At 47.8% G+C, this 19,405-nt stretch overlaps 1 protein-coding gene across 2 annotated transcripts in view; it reads left to right on the forward strand.

Moving 5' to 3' along the window:
* The first annotated feature begins 654 nt into the window (after window positions 1-654).
* LOC106907691 (suppressor of tumorigenicity 14 protein-like) overlaps window positions 655-19,405 on the forward strand; it is a 43,779-nt gene continuing 25,028 nt past the window's right edge. The window contains exons 1-5 of one of the 2 annotated variants that reach the window (XM_088003026.1): window positions 655-941; window positions 9,310-9,466; window positions 14,316-14,446; window positions 14,511-14,581; window positions 14,698-14,876. In XM_088003026.1, coding sequence (XP_087859152.1) covers window positions 900-941; window positions 9,310-9,466; window positions 14,316-14,446; window positions 14,511-14,581; window positions 14,698-14,876 — 580 coding nt within the window. In that variant the 5' untranslated portion in view covers window positions 655-899. The remainder of the gene's footprint in view (window positions 942-9,309; window positions 9,467-14,315; window positions 14,447-14,510; window positions 14,582-14,697; window positions 14,877-19,405) is intronic. The other variant, XM_088003027.1, reaches the window with a different exon arrangement.

The following is a 19,405-nucleotide window of genomic DNA, read 5'->3' on the forward strand; positions in this document are numbered from 1 at the left end:
TGGACAAAATATCTACATAAACATTGAAGACAATAAATATTTAAAACTTTAACTTTTGATATTTTCTGAGGTTTCCAGCATTTTTTCCTCCATAAACTCTGAGAGCTGCTCAGAACCAGAACCATCAGACCCAGAACCACCAGAACCACCAGAACCATCAGAACCAGAACCATCAGAACCAGAACCATCAGACCCAGAACCACCAGAACCAGAACCACCAGAACCATCAGAACCAGAACCACCAGAACCAGAACCACCAGAACCATCAGAACCAGTACCATCAGAACCATCAGAACCAGAACCAGAACCACCAGAACCATCAGAACCAGAATCATCAGAACCATCAGAACCGGAGAATTTCCACTAGAATCAGAACCGGGTCAAGAGAATCAGCAGCTGAACCATGATGATGATGATGATGATGATGATGATGCAGCTCACATGTTTTCCAGATGAAATTCGGACCGGTACCGATTCCGGTTCTCCTATTTGAGCTATTTTTTCTGGATCCACAGCAGCGGTTCCGGTCGTTCTCTGAGTCCGAACCTGCTCCGTGTCTCTGAACGGAACCACTGGACCGGAACAGGTCAGGAACAACAGCAAGCGGGTCTCCCGCAGAGGCTGCTGGGAGCTCAGGTGTGTCCAGCAGGCTCCGCCCCCTGCTGCTCTTTGCTCTCAGTTACTTTCCCTCAGGTTCCGAACCCAGCTCCTGAACCCAGTCGAACAGAACCAACTCTCTGGGTCAGAACTCTTAAGTTCTGGTGATTCAAAGGGTCTCCCCCCTTTCAGCTCCGCCGCCGCCGCCGCTATGTGAGCGGAACCGTTTGACCGGCAGGACTGACGAACCTCAGCAAAGTTTGACGAAAGAACCGGGCCGTCAGAATCGGAACCGAGGGGTGATGGACCCGCTGTATTCTGGACAGAAGTTCAGTCCAACTCGGGTGAGTCCGACACCTGTTACCTTTCATGACGTCACAGCTTCATCTGAGATGGAAGCCGCTGCTTCCTGTCGCGTCCGAACCGGGTCAGCGTCTGGGTTCGAGCAGAACCGGGTCAGCATCTGGGTTCGAGCAGAACCCATGATGGTTTAGATTCCAGGCTGAAGATCCAGTAAGACCAGTTTGAGATCTCTGGTTCTGATCAGATGTTCATGTCTGCTCTGCTGGTTCTGATGAGAAGCAGAAAGTCCAACCCCTCAGGTTCTGTTAGAACTTCCTGAGCTGATTTAAACCTCAGCCAGTTCTGATCCGAGCAGCACCGTGGTTCCTCCTAGCAGCAGAACCAGAACTCTGAAAGTTCTGCTCAGAGGTTCTGCTGGGTCGCCACTTCCTGTTCAGGTCTGACTTCACTTCCTGTTAGAGAATCTGAGAGTAGAGGAGCACCATTGTGGAACTGATCATCGGTTCTGCTGGTACTGTTGGTTCAGAACCAGCTGGACCTGCTATCCGACCCAAACTCTGGATTTCTGGACTGATTGTGAGAAGTTCTGAAAAAATGTGGAGGCTGTTCCTGAACAGAACCAGAACCAGAACATTTATGTGGATGGTTCTGCTCTCAGTCTTGGTGTGTCAGGAAACATTCAACCGGTTGGACCGGGTCGGTCCGGGTGGGGCCGTGAGTCACCAAGGGTGGTAGCAGCTGGGTGTGTCAGTAGACTGGAACAATACAACAGCAGAACGGGTCAGACTGGGAACCTCTCCAGAACCAGAACCAGAACTGAAGGAACCTCAGAGTAAGAAATAGAAAAGTTTTACAGTCCAGAAAGAAACATGAAAAACCAGTCATGTTCGTGGTTCTGATGGTTCCGGTGGTTCTGATGGTTCCGATGGTTCCGGTGGTTCTGATGGTTCCAGTGGTTCTGGTGGTTCCAGTGGTTCCGGTGGTTCCGATGGTTCTGATGGTTCCGGTGGTTCCGGTGGTTCCTGTGGTTCCGATGGTTCCGGTGGTTCCGGTGGTTCCAGTGGTTCCAGTGGTTCCGGTGGTTCCAGTGGTTCCGGTGGTTCCGGTGGTTCTGATGGTTCCGGTGGTTCTGATGGTTCCAGTGGTTCTGATGGTTCTGGTGGTTCCGATGGTTCCAGTGGTTCCGGTGGTTCCAGTGGTTCCGGTGGTTCCAGTGGTTCTGGTGGTTCCAGTGGTTCTGATGGTTCTGATGGTTCTGGTGGTTCTGGTGGTTCCGGGGGTTCTGATGGTTCTGGTGGTTCTGATGGTTCCGGTGGTTCTGATGGTTCTGGTGGTTCTGATGGTTCCGGTGGTTCTGATGGTTCCGGTGGTTCTGATGGTTCCAGTGGTTCTGATGGTTCTGGTGGTTCCGATGGTTCCGGTGGTTCCAGTGGTTCTGGTGGTTCCAGTGGTTCTGATGGTTCTGGTGGTTCTGATGGTTCTGGTGGTTCCGGGGGTTAATTCATTGATTCATAGTGAAATGGAGGTAATCAGTCTGTAGCTAATTATGCTAAATGGTTGATAATCTCAGTCTACTCACCTCTTGGAGAAAAACTGGGATGTAAATTAACACTCTTGCCTTTCTCGCTCTCTCTCTCTGTCTCTCTCTCTCTCTCTCTCTCTCTTTTTTTTCTCTCTCTCTCTCCCTATTTATTAATCTTTTAAACCTGATTTTATATTTTTTCTTAGCAGCATAGTAACTGCCACAGTTCTTGTTTTGTACTGACTGCTGCTGAACAGCGTCAGCATCAAGCGCTAAGCAGGAATGAACCATTTCATCCAGATCCAGGGGGTTCAGGGCAAATATGGATGTGTGCTTTTTGGTCTGGAAGTGGGAACATTACATTTTTACTGCTAAAAACACAATGTGATTAATTGTGTAATTGACAGGGCCAAATTTTTTTATTTTTTATTTCTATGAACAAATAGTCCCCTGTCAGTCAGGGGCCCTTAGAATAGTTTTACCCCTATATGCTGCTGCCTCTCCAGCCAACATTTCAGGCAAGAGGCGGGGTCACCTGGATAGGTCACCAGTCTCTCTTTTGGTGACCTACCAGCCATTGGTAGGATTTCCTGATATCAGCCACTTCAGTTATTTGTCGGTGGTACATCCCATGTAGGGGCTTGTCCTCCCATGATGGTTCCTCCAGCACCTCGTCCTCTGTTCCCCATTGCCTGAGGCATTCGCTGAGCACATCGTCCGTTGAGGCTTTGTCCTTGATGTATTTATGGATCTTGGATGTTTCATCCTGGACAGTGGCTCTCACACTCACTAGTCCTCTCTCTCTCTGTCTCTCTCTCTCTCTCTCTCTTTCTCTCTCTCTCTCTCTCTCTCTCTCTCTCTCTCTCTCTCTCTATATATATATATATATATATATATATAAAAAAAAAAATTCCCTTCTCACCCTCCGCGGGTGGTCTCTTTCATCCTCTGAGCTCGGGTCCTCTACCAGAGGCCTGGGAGCTTGAGGGTTCTGCGCAGTATCTTGGCTGTGCCTAGAACTGCACATTTCTGGACTGAGATGTCTGATGTTGTTCCTGGGATCTGTTTGAGCCACTGCTCCAGTTTGGGGGTGACTGCCCCAAGGGCCCCTATGACCACAGGCACCACTGTGGTCTTCACCTTCCAGGCCTTCTCCAGTTCCTCTCTGAGGCCCTGGTATTTCTCCAGTTTCTCATGCTCCTTTTTCCTGATGTTGTGGTCACTTGGTATTGCTACATCCACCACAACGGCTTTCCTCTGTTCTTTATCCACCACCACAATGTCCGGTTGGTTCGCCATTACCATCTTGTCTGTTTGGATCTGGAAGTCCCACAGGATCTTGGCTCGGTCATTCTCCACCACCTTTGGGGGTGTTCCCCACTTTGACCTCGGGGCTTCCAGTCCATATTCGGCACAGATGTTCCTGTACACCATGAGATATATATATATATATATATATATATATATATATATATATATATATATATATATATATATATATATATATATATATATATATATATATATATATAAAATTTCCCTTCTCACCCTCCGTGGGTGGTCTCTTTCATCCTCTGAGCTCGGGTCCTCTACCAGAGGCCTGGGAGCTTGAGGTTTCCTCCAGTATCTTGGCTGTGCCTAGAACTGCACATTTCTGGACTGAGATGTCTGATGTTGTTCCTGGGATCTGTTTGAGCCACTGCTCCAGTTTGGGGGTGACTGCCCCGAGGGCCCCGATGACCACAGGCACCACTGTGGTCTTCACCTTCCAGGCCTTCTCCAGTTCCTCTCTGAGGCCCTGGTATTTCTCCAGTTTCTCCTTTTTCCTGATGTTGTGGTCACTTGGTATTGCTACATCCACCACAACGGCTTTCCTCTGTTCTTTGTCCACCACCACAATGTCCGGTTGGTTCTCCATTACCATCTTGTCTGTCTGGATCTGGAAGTCCCACAGGATCTTAGCTCGGTCATTCTCCACCACCTTTGGGGGTGTTCCCCACTTTTACCTCGGGGCTTCCAGTCCATATTCGGCATATATATATATATATATATATATATATATATATATATATATATATATATATATATATATACATACATACATACAGAGGGGCTACATGCAAAGAATGAGGGAAAAATGGTTAGTTCGACATCCCCAGTCTACATTGACTGCTAAACAACTAGTAGCTCAGTGTTCCAACATCCGCAATCGGCAACTGCTATCACAACTTGAGATTGACGAGATACAACACAAATGCTACAGCAAGGGGGAGGAGCCTGGATGTCAGGACAGGGGGGAGTTAACTACAACTACCCGCCCAGAGACTGGGTATGTAGCCCCAGCATGAACAAACCATCTGAGCTCAATGAGGCAGCAACTGACCTGAGAGAGAATCATGGCCCTGAATGAACACCAGACAACCCCGACGCCAACTACAGCAGCTGAGTGAAGTACCATCAGAAAGTCTCATTGAAGATGTGAATGCAGCATTGAGAACAATCCCTACCAACACCATAACGGAAACCAATGAGCTGATATACAACTCAGCATCAGTGATCCTTGAAATGCTCGGCTATAAGAGCAACCATGAGACCCAATATCCATCATGGAAAAGACGGTTAGAGGCTAAGATCAAGATAACAAGGAGGGAAGTGAGCCAACTGTCAGAGCTCCTAAGGGGTGCAATGAAAAGATCAGTACCTAAGAAGTACAGCCAGATGCCCATACCTGAAGCACTCGAAACTGCCAAACAAAGACTCCAAGCCTTGGCCAGCCGCCTAAAGAGATACACAAGAGAGAATAAAGCCAGGAGGATTAACCGGCTCTTCTCCACCCAACCAGCTAAAGTGTACTCTCAATGGCAGGGTAATAACAACAGAGCAGACCCACCAAAGCTGGAGACTGAACAATACTGGAAAGGCATATGGGAAAGAGAGGCGTCCCACAACAGCAATGCACAGTGGCTAACCTCTCTACAAGAGGACCACAGCAACCTCCCTGAACAAGCCCTGGTAACCATCACTGTGGCAGATGTCCAAGAAAGAGTCTCGGGTATGAAAAACTGGACAGCACCAGGACCTGACATGAACCAGGCCTACTGGCTGAAGAAACTCACTGCCCTCCATGAGCGACTGGCAGCTCATGTCCCATTTTGTAGCCAGCTGCTACAAAATGGGACTCACCCTGAATGGTTAACTGAAGGGCACACAATCCTGATCCAGAAGGATCCCTCAAAGGGTTCAGTCCCATCCAACTATCGGCCAATAACCTGTCTCTCTACAACATGGAAGCTCATGTCAGGTATCATAGCGGCTAAGATAAGCCGGCACATGGATAAATATATGAGCACAGCACAGAAGGGCATCAGCATAAATAGCAGAGGAGCCAAACACCAACTCCTTGTAGACCACACAGTCGCCCGAGACTGCAAAACCCGACATACCAACCTGTGCACCGCTTAGATTGATTACAAGAAAGCCTATGACTCAATGCCGCATACCTGGATCATTGAATGCTTAGAGATGTACAACATCAATAGGACTCTAAGAGCCTTCATTGCAAACTCGATGGGGCTGTGGAAAACCACCCTTGAAGCCAACTGCAAACCACTTGCACAAATGTCCATCAAATGTGGCATATACCAAGGAGATGCTCTGTCCCCACTGCTGTTCTGCATAGGCCTGAACCCCCTCAGCCAAATCATCAACAAGACTGGCTACGGATACCGACTTAAGAATGGGGCCACAATCAGTCACCTCCTCTACATGGATGACATCAAGCTGTACGCCAAGAGCGAGCGAGACATCGACTCACTGATCCACACCACCAGGATCTACAGCACTGACATTGGGATGTCATTCGGACTAGAGAAGTGTGGCCGGATGGTTACAAAGAGAGGGAAGGTCGTCCGCACAGAAGGGGTCTCACTCCCAGAGGGAACGATAGCAGACATAGAGCACAGCTACAAGTACCTGGGAATACCACAAGCAAATGGCAACCTCGATGAGTTCACAAGGAAAGGAGCCACAGCCAAATACCTCCAACGAATAAGGCAAGTCCTGAGAAGCCAGCTCAATGGCAAGAACAAGATCCGTGCAATAAACAGCTATGCCTTACCAGTAATCAGATACCCTGCCGGAATAATTAGCTGGCCAATGGAAGAGATGAAGGCCACGGACGTTAAGACTCGGAAGCTACTAACCATGCATGGAGGGTTCCACCCCAAATCCAGCACCCTGAGACTGTACACAAGCCGTAAGGAAGGAGGCAGAGGACTAGTGAGTGTGAGAGCCACTGTCCAGGATGAAACATCTAAGATCCATAAATACATCAAGGACAAAGCCTCAACGGACGATGTGCTCAGCGAATGTCTCAGGCAATGGGGAACAGAGGACGAGGTGCTGGAGGAACCATCATGGGAAGACAAGCCCCTACATGGGATGTACCACCGACAAATAACTGAAGTGGCTGATATCAGGAAATCCTACCAATGGCTGGAGAAAGCTGGACTCAAGGACAGCACGGAGGCCCTCATCCTGGCCGCCCAGGAACAGGCCCTAAACACCAGAGCAATAGAAGCTCAGATCTACCACACCAGACAAGACCCAAGGTGTAGGTTGTGCAAGGAGGCCTCTGAGACAGTCCAGCACATAACAGCAGGGTGCAAGATGCTGGCAGGGAAAGCGTACATGGAACGACATAACCAAGTGGCGGGCATAGTGTACAGGAACATCTGTGCAGAATATGGACTGGAAGCCCCGAGGTCAAAATGGGGAACACCCCCAAAGGTGGTGGAGAATGACCGAGCTAAGATCCTGTGGGACTTCCAGATCCAGACAGACAAGATGGTAATGGAGAACCAACCGGACATTGTGGTGGTGGATAAAGAACAGAGGAAAGCCGTTGTGGTGGATGTAGCAATACCAAGTGACCACAACATCAGGAAAAAGGAGAAACTGGAGAAATACCAGGGCCTCAGAGAGGAACTGGAGAAGGCCTGGAAGGTGAAGACCACAGTGGTGCCTGTGGTCATCGGGGCCCTCGGGGCAGTCACCCCCAAACTGGAGCAGTGGCTCAAACAGATCCCAGGAACAACATCAGACATCTCAGTCCAGAAATGTGCAGTTCTAGGCACAGCCAAGATACTGCGCAGAACCCTCAAGCTCCCAGGCCTCTGGTAGAGGACCCGAGCTCAGAGGATGAAAGAGACCACCCACGGAGGGTGAGAGGGGAATTTTTTTTATGAGGTGCCAAGCCAGTCAGACTCTGCCTCACTTGCCTCCTCTGACCACACGTCACTGATGTGTATAGAATAAATTGAATAACAGTCTGTTTTTTGAATAATATTGTTGGATAGTTAAAGCTATTCTGTGAACACTTCACTATACATTTTAAAACAATCAAGATCAAGTCTTTCTTCTGCTGATCTGTAGGTACTCGCTGATACCGGTACCAATTAAACAAGCTGGTATTTCACACAGGACCTTTTGAAGACAAATGTGTATTTAGACAGGCTGGCTCTTCTCCTGGTTGTTTTAACAAACCACATGGAGCAGAACACATGGCTTAGTCTTCAAATGCTTTATCAAATATAAAGATGCATTTTTCACTAGAATTTTGATCCGTAGGTTAGCCTACCCTAAAGCCTATAGAGGAAGCACTGTTATGTTGTGTCGATCTACATATTGTAGTTTAAGTAGAGGAGCAGCAGCTGCTGACTGTTGAGGAAGGAAAGAAATGAAAGCGCAGTAAATGCGCACGCAGCTCCACCGTTACTCTCCAATTAATCACACATTAGATGACAAACGCCAAATGATGGTGGTCTAAAACCGAAACCAATAAAAACTTAACTGAAGTAATATGTCGGATCTCCTCACCCTCAGCATCTGCTGGTTTCTATCCAGACTGATGACGCGCAGCGGGACATGTGGTGCTCAGACAGTTTCAGCTTTACGCACAGAGAACATCGTGGAGCTCATTATCAATCAATATAAGAACAATTTCTGTCAGAGAATCACTGGATACTCTGACCCTTTAACGGACCAGAGGCTCTGGAGCGTCCAGCAGCTGATCCGCCTCTGCGGGGTTTTTCTCCCGCCGAGGGGAGTGAGTCAGGAAACCATCAGTTTTACCAAATTCTGATCCGTTCAATTGTTCACGGTGCTGTTCAATTGTTCAAATCAATGTTACTTGATTTAAAAACGTTCTCGCTGCAGAGAAAAAGTTAAATGTTCAGCTGATGATTAAAGAATGGAAATAAAATGCAATTAAATAATTTGTAAAAAGAAAAAGTGTAGCACAACCTCTGCTCAAAATACAAACATTGTCGCCCCCTCTCCCTTCTTCTGCTGTTTTTCTGTCTGTTTTTGTGGACAATCAGTAAATAACTTCTTGGTGTTTTACCATCGCCTGGTTTGGAGGGGTGTTGAGCCTCTGGGTTGAACCGCAGCGCAGCAGATCAGTATCAGCTTGGTTTTATGGAGGCTGATATAAATCCATTTATCACATGGCCTTTATGCAGTTCTATACATGTTCTTTACATATTTTAGTATTGTTTTCCTTCTTTGCATATTAGCATGGCTTACGCTGATTCCAAACACTCTATAGGAATAAACCTGGAGTTGTTAGGGGGGCCAATCAGATGTCAGGGGCCCCCTCTGGCTCCGCCCCTGCTGATGGGTCTGGTGGTTCTGATGGATCCAGGGCTCTGATTGGTCGGCTGAGACTCTGCTGAGTCATGGTTCTGTTCACGACTTGTTGATCTGTGGTGGATCAGTGACTTGTCAGGCGATGATCAGGTGCTAACCTCAAACTCTGTCAGAGGTCAGAGGTCAGCTCAGCTCCCTAGTTCCTCCCTCAGGATCTAACGTGTCCTCTGTCCTTGCAGGACTTGGATGTCAGTGAGCAGTTCCTGCAGGCGCCGGACTCGAGGGACGTGGAGAAGAACCCGGGGCGCAGACGGCGGCTGTGGGCCGGACTCGGCCTGCTGGTCGCCGCCGGCGCCTTGGCTCTGCTGACCGGACTGCTGGTGTGGCACTTCCACTGTGAGTCACTTCCTGTGAACGGGTCGGGCCTCTGCTCTGATTGGCCGACTGACAGAGGGCCAATAAGGGTGGGGGGGCCAACTTCACTCATGTGCTGGGGGCCGCTGGCCCCCCAGATCCCCCTAAAGCCCCGCCCCTGTTCCCCGTCTTCTGCTTTTACTAAGTCTTTACAGATGCAGGGTGAAAAAGCCCAACATCATGCCGCATTGTCGCACAGCAGCAGTCTTTTTATTTATATATATATATATATATATATATTTATTTTTTAAGGATTTTTTCGGCACTAGTTTATTTGAAAGTAATCCAACTGTAAGGGGGGGGGAGAGGCCTGGGCCCAGTGAACAGAGGACGGGAGTCGGACTCCAGATAACCCGGTCTAAAGGCGCTAACCACTGCGGCACGCTAACCACTGCACCGCGCTAACCATTGCGGCGCGCTAACCACTGCGGCGCGCTAACCATTGCGGAGCGCTAACCACTGCGGCGCGCTAACCACTGCACCGCGCTAACCATTGCGGCGCGCTAACCTCTGTGGCGCGCTAACCACTGCGGCGCGCTAACCATTGCGGAGCGCTAACCATTGCGGAGCGCTAACCATTGTGGCGCGCTAACCATTGCAGCGCGCTAACCATTGCAGCGCGCTAACCACTGCACCGCGCTAAACATTGCGCCATGCAACGCCCCTACTGCGGTAGCCTATGCTGAAATTTTCAGCTTCTCTTTGGTAAATTTTTTACATTTTTGTACAATTTGAGCTTTCTGACGAACTCACCTAGTTCATCTTATTTCTTTTTCTTGGAAAAATCAGTTTTGTCATGTGATTGCGACTAGTCGACTGGTCCAGAAAAAAGTCATTGCAGAGAAAAGAATCGACTAATTGGTGCAACCCTTATATAGAAATGTTTCTAGAGGTCACCAAAGGTCAGGGAACATCAGTTCTTTTCTAAACAGTTTGTGCACTGATTTGAAGTCGTGAAAATAAGTGCTGATGATGACTGTCATGAAATTGAGCTGGAAACAGCTGACTAGATGGCCAGCACATGTTTTGCTCTAGTGCAGTGGTTCTTAACCTGGGTTCGATCGAACCCAGGTTAAGAACCAGGACTCATCGATAACCCTAACCTAATCCTAACAGAAACATGAGGAGGGCAGAGTATCAAAATACCAGACATATAAAACATAACCTGAAATCATTTATAATTACTCCATGTCTCATTATAATAGGAGGGCAAAGCCTGCAGGTTTAGCTCCTACTTACTTCAGAGGACAGACCACCGGGACGCTCCGTCTCTTCTGGGTTTGCCTGGCTATTTTTCCGGCCAGCGAACCATTCCGCCACCTAGTGGTCCTTTTTCAGACCACTTAGTCTCCTGTACCGTTCAAAACGCACAATATGTCTATAAATAATTTTAGGATATTATAAGGAAGTGCTGAGATCTACCGTTTTCCACCGAACTAAAGTATTTGGCACTTCGGCACAGTGAGAAACGTCAGAGGATAAAAACACTAGACTCAGAGCAAAACTCAGATGTCCCAGCTTTTATTAGCATGTAAACGCACCATCTACACACAAATCTGGAAGCTTCCGGAAGCGTGAAATGAGTCTCAGAAATAGTTGTGTGTAAATGCAGTTTTGTACACACACACAAATTGATTTGTGTGTACTTTTTCAACATTTATAGGCTTTGGAGGTTTATTTTATTTTTAAGGTTTACAAATCCATTTTTACATTTTGAGACCATTTTCACTCCATACTGTTCCAAGTGAATTTCATCAATGTTAAAATTAAATTATTCATGTTCGTAGGTTAGCACTTAATTTCAAATGATATTCACAGATCCAGCATGAACTGATGTTCATTGACCTTTGATGACCTCTAGAAGCATTTTTATTAATATCTTTAGAATGATGGCAGCACAAACTAAAATTTTTGCTGCACCAACGTTTGACACCCATTTTGTCTGATTTGAAGAAGGTGGGGAGCCACTTCACTCAGGTGTCCCCGGGCCTGGGGGGCCCCGGATGGGAGGCAGAATATGACGTCAGGGATCCGCTGCTGCTGAGCTCGGTGTGTGCAGGATTATAAAATGTGTTGCCCCAGTAGGTTATATAGCAGCTGCCCCAGTCATTGTTCACTCATGGTGGCTAAAAACTTTACCAGACCGACTGATTTTAGTGACTTAGTGGGTGTAAAATATTGAATAAAATGTTGTGATACATGACTGGGTTTATATTTACCCCTACAATTAAACTTTATGACATACAAAATTACAAGAGGATCGTCCTTATTGTCTCCAAGTGCATTCTGGGTAAAGTTTGTCACCAACATCATCATCAGTCTCTTGGCAACAGACGGCAAACTAGCTAGAACATTTTTACGGACTAAGATGACAGGAGTGGAGCTCCATGGAGCAGCAAAGTGAGAAGGATGGAAAAAAGAGAGCAAGGAAAAGATAAAACTGGACGCATCTTTTGTTCGTCGTCTTGGAGATGAAGTTGACTTTTTTGTTGGCAGCGATTCAGTCCCGCCAAAACTGGCAGCCCAGCCAGGGAGCCAGGAGAGTTACAGGTAGCAACTCTAATGTTATTCACAAAGTGAGAGTTAACTGTAGGCTGATTATAAACTGCATCAGCCCAGCCGCCGAGCTCACATCTCCTTTTCTCTGTCGGTGGTACAGAGGTGATGCCAGGGACTGAAGGCTGTTATCGTCATGTGGCAACACCAGATGAAACTCAGGAATCTTATGCAATTTCAGTTTTCAGACCCAATTAATAAGTTGCTCAACAACTCCACCTGGGAATTTTACCTTCTGTTTAAGGCACACAGGTTCAATTATGCAGGAAATTGAGACATCTGAGACAGTTTCAAATTTTACAAAACTATTTATTAAATTCTTTTAAATGTTCTTTTTAAAATCAGTTCTTAAAGAAAGAAAATCAAATAAAAAAACAGAAGAAACTGCAGTAACTGATGTTACCGGCAGGAGGGACCACTAGGGGGAGGCATCCTCCAAACACAGCAAACCAAAACCCTTTAAAGAGCCAGACGCAGCGAGACAAACCAAACTCAGGAATCACAGGAATCACAGCATGCAGAAGAGGAAGAGGAAGACACCGTCACCACACCAACACTGTCACCGTCACCGCACCAACACTGTCACCACACCAACACCGTCACCGCACCAACACTGTCACCGTCACCACACCAACACTGTCACCGTCACCGCACCAACACTGTCACCGCACCAACACTGTCACCGTCACCACACCAACACTGTCACCACACCAACACCGTCACCGCACCAACACCGTCACCACACCAACACCGTCACCACACCAACACCGTCACCACACCAACACCGTCACCGCACCAACACCGTCACCGCACCAACACTGTCACCACACCAACACCGTCACCGCACCAACACTGTCACCACACCAACACCGTCACCACACCAACACCGTCACCACACCAACACCGTCACCGCACCAACACTGTCACCGTCATCACACCAACACGTCAAAGCACCAACACCGTCACCGTCATCACACCAACACTGTCACCGCACCAACACCGTCACTGTCATCACACCAACACTGTCACCGCACCAACACCGTCACTGTCATCACACCAACACTGTCACCGCACCAACACCGTCACCGTCACCGCACCAACACTGTCACCGTCATCACACCAACACGTCAAAGCACCAACACCGTCACCGTCATCACACCAACACTGTCACCGCACCAACACCGTCACTGTCATCACACCAACACTGTCACCGCACCAACACCGTCACTGTCATCACACCAACACCGTCACCGCACCAACACACCAACACCGTCACCGCACCAACACTGTCACCGTCATCACACCAACACTGTCACCGCACCAACACTGTCACCGCACCAACACCGTCACCGTCATCACACCAACACTGTCACCGTCATCACACCAACACCGTCACCGCACCAACACACCAACACCGTCACCGCACCAACACCGTCACCGTCATCACACCAACACCGTCACCGCACCAACACTGTCACCGTCATCACACCAACACCGTCACCGCACCAACACACCAACACCGTCACCGCACCAACACTGTCACCGTCATCACACCAACACTGTCACCGCACCAACACTGTCACCGCACCAACACCGTCACCGTCATCACACCAACACTGTCACCGCACCAACACTGTCACCGCACCAACACCGTCACCGTCATCACACCAACACTGTCACCGTCATCACACCAACACTGTCACCGCACCAACACTGTCACCGCACCAACACCGTCACCGTCACCGCACCAACACTGTCACCGCACCAACACCGTCACCGTCATCACACCAACACTGTCACCGCACCAACACCGTCACCGTCATCACACCAACACTGTCACCGCACCAACACCGTCACCGTCATCACACCAACACTGTCACTGCACCAACACTGTCACCGCACCAACACTGTCACTGCACCAACACTGTCACCGCACCAACACCGTCACCGTCATCACACCAACACCGTCACCGCACCAACACTGTCACCGTCATCACACCAACACGTCAAAGCACCAACACCGTCACCGCACCAACACTGTCACCGTCATCACACCAACACCGTCACCGCACCAACACTGTCACCACGCCAGCACCGTCACCGGACCAACACCGTCACCGCGCCAGCACCGTCACCGTCATCACACCAACACCGTCACCGCACCAACACTGTCACCGTCACCACACCAACACTGTCACCGCGCCAACACTGTCACTGGACCAACACCGTCACCGGACCAGACCAAAGTGGGTAACGTCTGTCCTGCTGTCCACAGTGCGCCGAGATGTCCGAGTGACGAAGGTCTATGTAGGCTCCATGGGAATCGCCGGCCGCTCCTTTCAGGCCGACCTGGAGGAACGCGGCAGCGGCAGCTTCAGTAGCCTGGCCCAGGAGGTCAGGGCGCAGGTGAGGCGGCTGCCCCAGAGCATCATGGGAAATGTTTCCTGTCTCATGGTCCTCTGTCTTCCAGCTCCAGCAGATCTACAGCCAGAACTCGGTGCTGGCCAAGTTCTACAAAGACTCCACGGTGCAGGCCTTCAGGTCAGTCCCCGACACGTCCCACTCAGCGACACGTCATGTTCCTGAAGGTTCTGTTCATGGTGGAGGGACACACTCCTTTAATCATCCCTGCTGACCGTGTCCCTCCGTGTCTCCAGTGAAGGGGACGGCCAGCCGGACGGCATGGTGGCATATTATGAGTCCGAGTTTGAGCTCCCGGTCGTCCAGCTGTCCTCCCTGGACGAAGCCATGGCGTCTCTGGAGGTGACAAGAAGTCAGCGTGGACGGCTGCTGAGACCCGACGCAGAGTTGAGGGTCAGCAGTGTCTCATCTGGAGGTCAGAACCGGTCTGGTTAGCCTGAAATGTTCTGACCTGGTCTGAACTCGTTCAGAACCTGACTCTGGGTTCTGAATGTCCAACTTCCAATATCAGAACTTCAAAAGTTTCTCACGTTTCAGAAATTCAGAGAGTGACAAAAACCCATGGATCCTGTTTGGCCCGGTTCTGTTCTGAACCGGGCCAAACAGGACCAGGCCGTTACAGCCGGGCCGTCAGAGCCGTTGGCTGACGAGCTGCTGGTTGACGGCGTTGAAGTTATTGGATTTTTGATAGAAGGATTTCTGCTGTTCAGCTGGCAGATCAGGAAACATGGGAATGAGAATGCTCAGACTAGCATGCTGTGCTAATAGACTAGCAGACTAGTATGCTATGCTAACAGATTAGCATGCTACACTAGCAGGGCTGCAAACTGGAAGTGATTGTTGCAGAGAGTGGCAGGCTAACTGACCTGATGCTGACCGTGGGATGAATCCACCTTGGAGAAGTTGCTGGTTGACCAACACCTGTTAGCTCTGGCAGCTGAAGGAGGAGCAGCTCATCCTGCTCTCTCTCTCCTTACTGATAACTTTGCCTGTGAATTATTTTTAAAGTCACCGTTTTTATAGTTATATTTAAATGATCAACATCATAACTGGATTACTTCAAACCTAAGGACTGGGGGATTTTCTTACTTTTATTTTTACCTCACCTCCAATTTGAACCAGGACGAAAAGCCTCCGTTCAACCCTACAGACATTAGCAGTATTATACAACAACTTCAGTCTATAGAAATGAAGATTCAACGGCTGGAGGTGAACTTTGAGATCAACGCTACCTGTGGAAATGAAACAATTCTTCCTCAAATCAGCGGAGAGGTTGTACACCCTGCACCAAGCAGCTCACCCTGGATCGCTCAGGGCACCAAGCCGAAACAAAATTCTCACACTGCAGATCCCATGAGACGACTAACAGGGAGAAATCCCTCACCTGGATGAATCGGCATGGCCGGCTCTGAGCCGAAACCCACCTTCAACTTCACCACCTGCTCCGCCAAAGAATAGCAAACAAGCAGCTGGAACCAAAACGGCTCCACCGACCCCGCTACCAAGGACAAAGCGACCAGCCCAAGCCTCAAAACATTCTGACTCTGTGGGAATCCCACTGAAAAACAGATTTTCTGCACTTCAGCCTGAGCTTCTGAGTGAAAACCTCACCTTCAAACATCAACAATGAGGGAAAACCAACACATCCACCCAGAGCCACTAAGGGGCCCCTCAGTGGAGCTGATTTTCTTTTTAGTAATAATTTCTTTGTCATTATAATATCAAAAACACACAATTTCACCATGAAGTGATTTGTTTTTGCAATAATATATATTTGATAATATATGTAGAAATTATTATTTTATTGATAGAAATAAAAAAACTAAATTGCTCTTGGGGCCCCTGGTGGCCGCGGTAGGTACCGCAGCGTCGCCGGTACCATGAGCTGCAACGAGGATCCAAACGTCCAAAGCTCCGGTCAGAAGCTAAGTTAGCGAAACAATGTCTCAGAAAAGGACTCATCCTTCAGGGAGGGAGAGAAGAAGGAGGAAGAACAGAAAAAAGCCCAGATAAAGGTTTGTTTTAATGAGCCTTGGTGATGTAAAGATTAGCAAAGCTGCTAACAGAAATTAGCCTGATAGCGACCTGGACCGGTCCAGTTCCACAGCCAGACATTTATGCTAGGCTCTCTGTGTGAAACTGAGTTTAACTTTAAATGAGGTGATTCTCAGCTCTGTATATTTCTGAGGTAGTTTTGGCTTCAAAACGCCGAGTTTGATAAGGTTTGATAACAATAATTAAAACTTCTGACTGTCTGACATCGTCTAGCTAAATGTTTCTACGTCAGGCTACATGGATGAGCTGCTCTATGCTGTAGCTGGGATTTGCTGTTTGCTGCTGAGCAGAAGCTTTTTGTGGCTAAAACAAACATTATTTTTCTAAGTTAAGTGTAACTTCTGTTGACATCATCTGAAGGCTCAGAATCAGTCCAGTACCGGTACCGGTCCAGATTCTCAGGGGAGAAAGACTCACCTGGTATAAATGACATTTTTAGCTGTTGGAGTTACGCTTTAGATAAATGAATTTAATCAGAGAAGGTCATGAATGTGTGTAGAGCTGCACCGACTGCAGTTTTCTGGCCGATCCCTGGTTACCGATCTTTAAAAAGCCTGAGCTGCTGATTTTGGTTTTGGCTGATATGAAGTTTTTTGTCTGAAATGTTGCTAAATGTAGCAAGAAAGTCACTGAGTTTCCACAGTGGGTGAATATTAACTGTAAAGGTTCAGACCTGGTGGTCTGTCAGTCAAACCTCTCACTGCAGAGCAGAAGAGGACAGAGGCTGAGTTATAACCTTTGCTGATGAAGATCAGGGGATAAGATCAGCTTCACATGTAAGTTTCAGCCAATCACGATGCCCCAAAATTAAGGAAATCGGCTCCCAGAAATCAACTGGTGGATAAACCAGTTGGCCAATAAATGTGTCCTATATTATACATGTATATAATACAAACAGCCAGAGATGCAATCAGCTTATAGCAGGTGTGTGAAAGACCTGATGATCAGACTGCTGACTGCAGCCGGTCCACAGAACTAGAGGGGCCCAAAACCACATTTGGCTTAGGGCCCCATGGAGGCTTAGGGCCCCATGGAGGCTGGGGCCCCATGGAGGCTTAGGGCCCCATGGAGTGTTCAGCAAAATGACCACCAGGAAAACGAAAGGTATGCCAAAAGTGCTTATTGTTGGAGATGAGGCAGTAAATGGAGTCAGTCATCTTTGCAATGCCAAGAAAACGAGTGATTTCTTTTCCTGGTGACACTGTGTCTGATTGACTCTCTCTAACCACTGATCAGCCAAACATGGAGACTTTAGTTGTGCATATTGGAGCCAACAATCTGGCAAAGCAAAAATCGGAGATCCTGAAAAAGGACTTTAATATTCTTCTGAACACTATGGGAAAATTAAAAATGAAGTTATTTCTCATTGGTCCGAATCCATCACCTCATTGGGGAGACGAAAAACATTCCAGGCTGGGCATGATAAACAAATGGCTGATTAAAGCTCTGCCAGCTCAGTGACCTTCATCGATAACCTCTGGATCTACTGGCAGTGCTTTCACCTCTAGGAAGAGGAGGACGCAGTCTGAACAAACATGGGATAAAACTGCTCACTGCAAACATTTTTCATTTTATCAACAAGAACAACAATGTGACCATCGCTTCAGAAGAAGAGGCTCAAGGATGTCTGACTAGGATGGAAATAGGAGCAAACTATTCCAAAACAAGCTGATAAAACATCGAGACAGAGCGACTGGTTGTCCTCCTCCTTCCCCCCTCCCTCTCTGCTCCTATACGATACCTTTGAAGAAATGTCTTCCAGACCAGAGTTTCTCAAATTTACGGATGGAATGGATCAACAGGTTCGCCTCGGCTCGACTCTCCTTAGCGCTAACATAGCAGACCTCACTTCATCTAAGCCACCTGCCTCTGAGGATCCAGCGCTCTGAGACCGGGGTCCAGACATTACCTTTACACCTGTCTTCCTCCAGAATGTGTCTGGTCCCCTGGCACCGCAAAACAGGACATTACCTGTCCAGATCACTACAAGAAAAGTTACAAAAAACCAGAAATACAAAATACAGTGGTCTTAATTCAAACCTCAGATGGAAGAACTTTCAGCCCCCAAGTCACTTAAACTGGCTCTTTTAAACACCAGATCTCTCTGTGCTAAAGCTCTATTAATTAATGATTTCATCACTGAACATAATATTGATGTTTTATTCCTGACAGAAACATGGCTGAATGACAATAATGAAGCAATCGTACTAATTGAATCAGCGCCTCCTACATACAATTTTTTAAGTGAGAATAGAAAACACAAACAGGAGGAGGCGTGGCTTCAATAATTAATACCATGAACTGTAGTAAAATCTCTCTGGGTCATTTTATGTCTTTTGAGTATCTTGGAATTGAGGTAAAAGGCCACAAACGAACTTTGACACTAACTTTATGCAAAACTCCAACATATGAGGAAAATTTCTTTATGGACTTGAATGATCTTCTATCTCTGATATGCATTGATTATGATTGTTTAATAATTGTCGGTGATTTCAACATTCATGTTGACAACCTGAAGACCGAGGGGCAAAAACGCTGTTTGATGTTTGTTGTTGCACACACCCCCCTTCTCTCTCTCTCTCTACTTCCTCTTCTGAGAGGAGGGAGATGTTGCTCCCAGCTCTCCGTCTAACGGGTCCTAGAAGCCTCTAACTCCGGAGTATTACTACAGATGAGAATATAGAGGACATTCTGTTTAAGCTGGACGCAAGAAAGACTAGCCTGGTTTCTAACGACCTCCATCCAGATGTCCCACCCTTTTTCACCCTGTGAACTAGCCAGATAGAGCAGCCCAGAATCAGCTAGTTTCACAGAGCACACCTGTTAACGGTCGCTCTTTCTCTTTCTTACAACTTGTTACTGAACCAGGTTGGTTTTAGTGACTCAGCG

Source organism: Poecilia mexicana, unplaced genomic scaffold (genome assembly GCF_051168715.1).
Source record: "Poecilia mexicana isolate PSO_F unplaced genomic scaffold, ASM5116871v1 scaffold_23, whole genome shotgun sequence".
In the NCBI taxonomy this organism is placed as follows: Eukaryota; Metazoa; Chordata; class Actinopteri; order Cyprinodontiformes; family Poeciliidae; genus Poecilia; species Poecilia mexicana.